Source organism: Rhipicephalus sanguineus, chromosome 3 (genome assembly GCF_013339695.2).
Source record: "Rhipicephalus sanguineus isolate Rsan-2018 chromosome 3, BIME_Rsan_1.4, whole genome shotgun sequence".
Taxonomy (NCBI): domain Eukaryota; kingdom Metazoa; phylum Arthropoda; class Arachnida; order Ixodida; family Ixodidae; genus Rhipicephalus; species Rhipicephalus sanguineus.
Genome location: NC_051178.1, coordinates 166,103,442 through 166,113,377, shown reverse-complemented (window position 1 = coordinate 166,113,377; position 9,936 = coordinate 166,103,442). Strand labels below are relative to the sequence as shown.

Below are 9,936 nucleotides of genomic sequence, written 5' to 3'. Positions count from 1 at the left end.
TTTAGAGTCGCACACCAATGCCATGTCTCAGTTTTCTTTTTTTTTTTGCTCGATTTTTGGATTCGGGGAAGTACATGTCCGCTGTTATTTACGTTTCAGAAATCGGTTACACCACACAATATTTTTAAAGGTGTCCCAGTTTGCGAAGATTGAAGTATTTAACACGGAATGCTGCTGTGGTGAAAAACGTGGTTTTTATTTCGGAATGAAACGGGCACTAAGTGCAAAGTTGGCACTTTCATTCACGAATGAGAAACTGGATGTAAAGAAATAAATCCCATATATATATATATATATATATATATATAATATATATATATATATATATAATATATATATATATATATATATATATATATATAATATATATATATATATATATGTTACAACTATATAAATTTGAATACGAAGAGGAAATAACCCTCTGGCACGGGGCAGAAATGGGGCACAGCGTAAAGCGAATCGATCGGCTTAGACCTCAAAACATGTCCTCATGTATGAGCTAATCGATTACGTGTACGTTAAATTTTCAGTGCCATGCGATGTATTACATTAGTCCAGTTATAACGTTCTTTAATATAATAATAAGTCAGCCGGTTCTTCCAAGGCGTCACTATTGCCGGGATCTTCCGTCACTTGTCATTTCTACTTGTGTGCGTCGTCTTGCTTTTCGCGCTTCTTACTTCCAGGGATCTTCCTGCTGGCCGCAGGGCATACAACACTACCCAGCACCTTCACCTGAAATATCGCGTTATTACTCACAGTACAGAAACTCCGTCTATCGGAACACCAGGACTTAGAGCTGAACTGATCACAGAAACACGACTTCCTCGTCTTTTTCCACTTTCTTGTCCCCTCCTCTGTTTCACAGTGGCACATACACACAGTGGAATAGCTCAATCTCATCCCATGCTCGTGGCATTATTATTTAAAGTACTGCTACTTTCCTTTACATTATCGAGTTCTTGCGCATTAAGTCATCAATCTTCGCATAATTTGCAATATCTCGAAATTTCAATGAAATTTTAGGGCCTTATGTAAAATAAAAAAAACGTGCGGCAGGCATACTCGGCGTCCAATTTATGCAAACAGGAAGAGTCTGGTATGGTTTTCGCGAAAAGAAAACTCGGTGAGATTTTGGGGGTCTTGGGATTTTGGGATTTCGGGTTTTGGGGAAAACTATAAAATATGATATTGATTTTATGATAGAAGCAGTAGTGGGGACACTGGAATAATTTCAACCATCTTAGTTTCTCTAACAGCACCTGAATTAAAGCACACTAGTGTGCTTTTCGCACACTGTCACACTAGTCAAGCACACTTCAACCTCATTGAAATGCGTCTGCCGTGGCGGAGAATCAAACGCGCCTCCTCGATCGTAGCAGCGCAACTGAGCCGCTATGTTGGCGTGGAGGCCTGACTACACGCAGAATAGAAATCGGAAGCAACTTACCGAACCATGTCGTGCTCTAAGCCAACGAAGCACCATTTTGGAAAGCTGAGGTCAAATGGCTTTAAGTTTGTTACAAGGTTCGACCTATGTAAGCGAACATGCCTGCAAACAGCGTGCGGAAAGGGGCGCCTTCGAATTGGTTTACTGGGCACGGAGACTATTTCGGAAAGTAATGAGGAACAAAAGACGACCACCCATGCTCTCTGTCGCCAATCCGCAAAGAGCCATTGGCGATGGCTCTATGAAGACATCGACACTGTCACTGGCGGAGATTCAAAGATAAAGCCGTTTTTTCTCAAGTTTCTTAAAGATCTTGCTTCAGCGCGCTGCTTTCTGCTGCGAGTTGCGTGGGTGTGCATGTGATGCCGTTATATTTTTTCTAACATTGGCAGACTTCCTTTTTCGACGCATGCTCTCTGTGTTTCGCTACAAACATGACGTTTATATGCTTCCTATATGTAACTACCGCTTTTTCATTGTCGTTTTGTTAATTCCGACGCTACACGTAAGATGTTTCAAAGTAACTAAGTGAATCTAATTAACGAGAACTTACAGCAGGATCCTTCTTAGAATGAGCTTTGACGTGAATGCGATAAGCATTGACGTAATGAGGAGAGACACCGTATATATGACATCACGGTAATTTCTGAGGTGTCTGTACACAGCAACCGGGATACTATTTCTAGCTTCCCTGCACAAACACTCAACGCCACCTCGCGGCGCCACCGCGAAGTCCATGCGTGGAGAGTTTTTAAGGTGTTCGTCAGAAAAAATCTGTTTGTAACAGCCTGACAATTAGCATTCACTGGAAGCTTCACCAGTTTGAAGTATGCTCATCTGCGGGCTTTTGTTTTCATTTTTTTCTTGACCTGACCTGCTTGACTCCATGTTTCTTCTCTTTGGACTCCCTGGTCTAATGGATACGCAGCATCGGGCTGCTTTGCCGAGAGCTATGCGCACTTTTTTGATGCATAACGTTCTCCAGGAATGCCCGTGTCAGACAAACTGCGATATGTAACCGGAAATAGACGTGCACTAAGCAAGATAAACCAACTTGGACCCCCTAAATAAAACGTGGGAGAAAGGCGACCTCGACGACCTGAAAGACCAGCGACAACTTGCCGCAAGGTCCAAGAGGGCAGTCAAAGACAGAGGCTTGCTGGACTAGGGAGCCGTGCTCACTCTATAGGATACCGGGCATCTATCGGACGCTCTTTCGGACAATAAACATTTATTTCTCATTCTCTCTCTCTCTCACTTTGATGCCGCTCTGTGGCGCGCACTAAACGTGAACATTTTATGGCACCACTAGATGAAACACCATGTACAGTTGAAACGAGAGAAAGGAGGCCGGATCCAGTTGGACGGCTCATAGATGACGCGCTTGTGCGCTGGCAGCGCTGCATACCACTACGTTGCTTCAATTCTAATTTCAACCGTTATACATTGCAGGAGGATCGAAAGGTGGGCCAGTTGGTAATTCATTTTCTTCGTTCAGCGAGCTGGGAGCGCAGAAAAAGACACAAAGGACGAAGCGAGGAACCACATAAGACGAGCGCTCACTAACAGCTGATTTATTTTCCACATCGGAAGGACACATTTACACACAAATTGCGCATGTCAAAAAAGATTATGACGACAGCATGAACAGCACGCAAAGCGTGTGATCAAGGCACATGTCTAAGGGTTATCTAGGTAGCTAAATTCACAGTCATGCAGTGACAGGGAAGGATGACTTATACATTGATCCGTATTCCTGGAAATGTGATATGCTTCAGATATTTCGCGCGTAGTTTGATGAGGATGCCGGAACAACACAATTGTATTCTCAAACAGAGGTGGGCACTTGCAGGAAAAGCAATGTGACGCTAAATGGGAGTTAGGTGTATTCTTCAACGAGCTTTTGTGTTCTCTGAGACGCACGTTCACACATCGGCCGGTTTGGCCAATGTACATACGTCCACAAGAAAGGGGTATCTTATACCACTCCGGTGTTGCACTTAACAAACTTGTTAACAAACTTGTTAACAAACTGTGAATTTAGCTACCTAGATAATCCTTAGACATGTGCCTTGATCACACGCTTCGCATGCTGTTCATGCCGTCGTCATAATCTTTTTTGACATGCGCAATTTGTGTGTAAATGTGTCCTTCCGATGTGGAAAATAAATCAGTTGTTAGTGAGCGCTCGTCTTATGTGGTTCCTCGCTTCGTCCTTTGTGTCTTTTTCAGCGCTCCCAGTTCGCTGAACGAAGAAAATTCAACAGTTATGCAGACTTGGCTACTGCCAGAGTTTTGTATGACGCTGGTTCAATACCACCTTGAAGAAACAATCATTAAACTGCATTTTGTCATATAACAGTACATATTTACAGCTTTTGTAGCGCTCGTCAATAATGAGACTGGTGAACCGTGCTTGAACGACCAGCGTGACGCGAGCTTGAATGCGCTCTCGCCAGATAAATAGTCTTTCTGTTTTGTTTATGAAGAACGGCACTTACCTAGTGGCCAACATTGGAGTAGAAGAGTTTAGATGTGGACATACATACATACATGCATGCATGCATACATACATACATACATACATACATACATACATACATACATACATACATACATACATACATACATACATACATACATACATACATACATACATACATACATACATACATACATACATACATACATACGTACATACGTACATACATACATACATACATAAATACATACCGCAAACTGGGTGAAGTTGGCGACGAAGGCTATCTCAAAGAGACATTTTAGAGAAACATAGGCCAATTTTATTTCCCATTTATTCTTCATGATAAGCACAAAGAAGCGCTGCCCAGAGATTACCACCCATGTACTCTGGAAGCGTCAACCACATCCAGAAAGTAGCAAGGCCCAGCCCATGCAGTCCTCCCTCGATTACTACCAATGTGCATGTTTCATGCTCGCTGTCACGCTGAACACTGGTCCGCTTCTGAGAAAGATAAAACAGGACATGGCCTAATGGCGTGCTCTGACGAACTGCGATGGCGACGGCGGTTCTCTGTCACAAGCTTACCGGCGCTCTGCAAGACATCCAGGCGTGTAGCGCTCAACGGGCTCTGCAATGGAAGCATGCAGATGACCTTCTTTCGAGTATCAATAATTGCCAAAGAAAGACGGTGCGAAAAATGCACCTTGTTCAGTCGCGTTCAAATCAGTAAACTCGAGGGCGCCTAAAAATATAATTAAAACGCATCATGCACCTAGAATATCTTTTACAATGTCACTCCTGCCCTCAAATGACGCTCGATAGGACTGAAACTGTGAAAAATTGATGCTCTCGCAGCAATATTCCTTTACTTTCTGCTTTTCGATGATATCTTATGAGGTCTAGGTAATTTTTTATACCACGTGTCTGGTCTTAAAATGAAGTTCAAATCTCTATTTAGAGGTCAAGTTTATGTTGCATTGAAAAATGAAAAGCTTACCCAGTTCCATCAAGTGCGAAATCGGCAGAAACCGTGGAGCTGCGGTTCTCCTGTGTTTTCCTCGTGATCTCCTGTGATATCCTGTGATTTTCCGTGAAGTTTTTTGTCGTTTCGCATGTGTGACTGTGATTACGTTATTTGTAGAGTAGAGGATGCATGGGAAAGGGTGAGTGGCAGCCTCTGCACACCCGAGCCTGCTACAGTGAATTTAGGCATAATTTAAGCTCGAGCCACCCGTCCCCGTTTCACTGTGTGGCTACCGCTTCGCGGCCGACCATTGCAGTTACGCCATCTATGGGTGTATGTGGGAACCACAGCATGACATGAAACACGGACACTGATCTGTTGTCATGCCCAGCCTTAGAACAGCTCGGCTGTTCAAAACAATAGGCTGGTCTTGGCACGTTACAAGAACATTCACTTTCTCGCAACAGTTTCGCACGAAAGTATGCTAATTACTTAAACAGCACAAATAGACTCAGTTGCATGCACTTGAAACAGTCAAGCCGTTTTGGGCTTATTTAAAACAAAATAAGCATGGAAACGTCATTGATGACGTCCAGTACTGCGCCATTTGTCATGTCCGGTAGCTTGATAATCCGTATACTCCGAAAAAGAAACATCCCTTTTGCTTAGTCTTGCCAGCGGTTCTTTTTTCACCACTTAAAAACGAGGGTTAGGAAAAGACAGACACAGCGAAAACTTTCAGCTGAATTTGAATGGAAGAAGGCCGCTTCCATACATAGACGTCCGGATTTTTTTAGTGATTGCGCATTTATAGTCCAAGGTGTCTTTCAAGCTACATCATGTGCGTCTATGTATAAAGTCACGTTACATCCATTAATTTCATTCGAAAGTTTTCGCTTGTATCTCTCGTTTACTAGTCGCTTTTTTAGTGGTGCGCGAATAACCTTCTTCACGAATTATAACAATCTCGCCAGAACCAATAACCAACAAATATTTTTCTTTGATGTATTATTTTTTAAGCGTGCTTAAGAGAGCACCATGTTCGCTATTGGTCCAGGTGGAATAAACTTGCTTCCAGATTAGTTAAGAATATCGATGTTTCTGCTAAGGTAATGCATTAGGATACCAGGACATAATGAGTACGACTCTAACAACTTGCTGAAAAGTTTTTAACAGGGTGCTAGCTTTTGCCATTTAAGCAAGGCGTATTAGTATTTCAAAGTTCATCTGGTCAGCCGCGACCGTTCACTTCCATAATCAGAAGCTTTATTCATTTGTACAATTGAAAAACACACCACACGCTCTGCTTCTTTCTTCTTCTTCTAAAGGACACATGAAAACAAGATACGCGCACATGTGTAACATGTCCGGTTTCTTGAAAAACGCTGACACTGCAAAAAAGGATGTGTTTTATTGATGACTGTAAGTACTCCATGTATATCAAGTAACACAAATGGGGTAAAATAATGGATTATGGATCCGATGTTGGCGTGAAGTATGTCTCGATGAATTGGCTTCTTTAGTTCAACCATAAGTTGCTGTTTTGATATTAGTAAAGGCAAACTGGCAAACCAGTAGCGTAACTACACCGATCTTGAATGACCAAATATTTCAGTATTACAAGCGAGTACTGTGCAAATATAACACAAGACTCAGGACCCTAACACAAATTAAGAGACGACGGAGTAACTCCGAGAAACACTTTTCGTTGGGAATTTTCCAACTCATGAAAAGAGAAAAAAAAAACAAAAAGAACCGGATTACTGTCCTGAGACAAAATCTGAACAATAACATTTACCAAAATCCGCTGCAAAATTACATGACATCTTTAAACAAGTTACTTAAATAGATGGACACAGGAGCGTTAAACGTTTTTTAAGATGACGGAAAATAGTATAATGTGCGTATCCTACAAATCAACGAGGTTCGGTTTTCGGATGCTCTTTCGGAGCGTGTAAATGAAACGGTTTGCTCCTACTGAGCATACACTCGGTCCCAAACCGTCCGTTTACTTCTTGTCACCAAACTTGGTCAGCGAGAAACCGAGGGCCGAGGGAAAAAAGTTAGATGCGAAAGTGCCTGAGATCCATTGGTTATTTCATTGTCGCTACTATCTCTTAATATCGTGTAACTTAACCACTTTAACAACCTAGGCGTCCATCCGGATCGCTCGTTTTATTTATTTTGAACAAGGTCGTCAGAACTGTCCCATACACTACACAAAAACCGCGGTACCGCTCACGACCCCTGAGATGCCGTAGAAGAATGTTCGACGGCCAAAAAAAAAAAAGAAAACCTAACGGCGGCAAGAGAAACAGGCTATCTTTTTTTTTTTTTTTTTGCAATATCGCATCGCGAGCTCCGTAAAGAGTCCAGAAGGGATACCAGTCGTGATTTTCTTCTCACACAATTTGTATTGTGTAGATTCGTGGGCGCGGTTCCTCTGTCAGAGCTATGTAGAACGTATTGTGAGCGCTGGTAGAAAAGCAACCATCATACTTTGCTGGAACGGCACTCACGTATCGGCTAAAGTGTAAAAAACAAAAACACAAAAAAGAACCATTTTAACGGGCTTGTCATCTAGCCTCATAGGGCGCCCTTTTGTCCACAGTTCCCCTGCCATTGTGCGACTGGCGCACTCACGAGGACCACAAACAAAGAATGACCAACGAGTCCCGTCGGCAACCTACACATGGACCGCAGAAGTAGCGGTCAGCCAAAAAAAACGGAAGGAAAAAGCACGTCGTCAGTAAACGAAGCAGGAAGCGCCGTAAGGAAGCATTCCGCAGCAAAGCCGAACGCCTGCCACAGCGGCTCGTTATAAGCCATCGTCCTCCCTTGTTAGCCTCGGAAAAACCACGCACCACACCGCGCACACACCGGCCAACACACGCGCGAGTCGGGCCGAGCCAAACAGGAAGAGCACACTGCTCACCGTATGCGCGAGACACGTCGGATGGTAATCGCACACAAACACACGCACACGCACGCACACAGAAGACGTCTGACCCGCCGCCACCACAACAGCGACGGTATGCACTCCTCGTACGCAGTTTCGCGGTGTGGTGTTGCTGGTTGTCGAGAAGAATGAAGCACAGTGGGCAAGAACAACTAAAAAAGAAATGTTGCGCCTGTTTGCGCCGAAACACTTTCTCTTTTTTTTTTCTCTCGGAGAGTCCTCTTTGTTTTCTCGAAGAGAAGAACGTAGTTTGGATGGGGGCGTGAGTCCTATTCCGTGGCTCACGGCCCTTCCCGCACCGATAAGGTGGGGAAGCCAAACGGGGAGTGTCCGGCTGAGTCATTCAGTCGGGTTATTGTCTCTACGGGGCCGCTGGTGCCCAGTACAACTCCTCGCCACAGTCTGCGCCCGGAAGGCCACCGCGCCACCACCACCGATGCTAGACCGTTGTCTCTTCCCTCCGGTCCCGGAAACCACTGTTGGCAAAATCGAAGCAAAGAGAAAAGCGATAAAGAAGAGGGATGAGGAAGGGGACGTTGCAAAAAACATGGTTGATCCCTCCGTCACAGGAATCGGTATAATACGAAAGTAAAACGTGTCCTTACAGAAGTAGTTGAATGTTTACTGTACATTGATATAAGAGAGCTTGCACAATGTCTATTGGCGCTTGGCAGCTATAGAGCCGTTTAACGTGGATGTGCCCATGTTGATTATTGGTGGCACATCGCCATCCCGACGACTAACGTCCATGATCAATGACTAAACCTTTGTGATAGCTGTAGTAGTTAACGGTGACAGCGTACTGAGACAAAGCAGTATGACGCTGAGAGAAGAGCGTCTCTGTCTAGATGACGAACTTGGGCTAAGGTGAACGTCCCGCGACATGTTAAAGAGTCAACAGAACACTACGGTCGTTCCAGAGGCAAAATGAACGCACGTCGTGTCTCCCCTCTAGCCCGGCCATGGTTTCTCTCGGGGCAGGCGTAAGCGGGGAACGCGGTGTTACAGCCAGGCTAGCCAGGCGAGGTAGGCTGGCGCCGCAGAGCTATTTTCAATATGAATAGATGCTGTGAGCGAGGCCTAGTCTTGGGCTAAGGTTGCCACCTCACGGTGTGTTAAGGAGTTGACGAAATTGCACTTCTCCTATTGGAAACGCGCCGAATGGGACGGACGCGTAGCAAGAACGGGTTGCAGGAACTAATCGCGGAGGCTACAGTCATAGTGCATTACTTCACTTTACCGCTCCCAAAAGGCGACATCACCCCTCCGACCAAGATCTCTGCGAAAGGAAAGTATGAGATATAAATGGCGCGTATGTGAATCCTCCAGAGTGTGCGACGGTTGCGCAGTAGATACCGTGCCCGGCATCTCTTGTCGTGGACCGAGAGGTCGTGGGTTCCACTCCCGGTGAAGAAATTTTTCTGAAATTATTTTGCAATCTGATCGTGCGAACTTTATTGACGTCATTTCCGTGACGGAAATTGGCCAATGGTGTCTTGGTGAACCCCGGCATAAAACACTTTCGTGTTAAAAAGGAAGACGGCTCCTCTAAAAAATTTCTGGGTGTTCGTGTGGTTTCAATGTCAGCACCATTCGGAGGTTTTCAAAATATTCAAGTTGAGCATTTGACAACGAGGGGATGAGACCAAAACACACACATCCAATAAATGCGAAGGATTTCATTTGCTCGTCAGTCAATTTAAGTGGACAGTGTGGGTGACAAGCAAAATAAGAATGAAAGTGAACGTGGGAGTCAAAGAGAAATATTTTTTTTCGACGGCTTTCGTAAAAGTAGCGTTACGTGCAATACTGACAGTTCTCTTGTTCCTCACTTTCTGTTTGTTTCTTTTTTTTCCCAGATTCAATTGCCACTAACTATTTGTACGCGTCCAGACACAATCTTATGATTCAGCCAGGTGGTTGCACAGACTAGGGAGCAAGTTCTGCATATTGCTCTAAAAAAATCTAATCAAAAGTTATCGGTTAGGGGTAGGGATGAAGTTAGCAGTACTGAAAGTAATAGAACAAAAGAATTGGCTGCCAGAAAATTTAAGCACAGAAAATACCTGATAACATCG

At 44.1% G+C, this 9,936-nt stretch overlaps 1 protein-coding gene across 1 annotated transcript in view; it reads right to left on the bottom strand.

Moving 5' to 3' along the window:
• Positions 1 to 5,561: 5,561 nt before the first annotated feature.
• Positions 5,562 to 9,936, bottom strand: part of LOC119387643 (neuroligin-3) — a 249,646-nt gene continuing 245,271 nt past the window's right edge. The window contains exon 12 of the mRNA XM_037655105.2: positions 5,562 to 8,334. Within this exon, the coding sequence (XP_037511033.1) occupies positions 8,298 to 8,334 (37 nt within the window). The 3' untranslated portion in view covers positions 5,562 to 8,297. The remainder of the gene's footprint in view (positions 8,335 to 9,936) is intronic.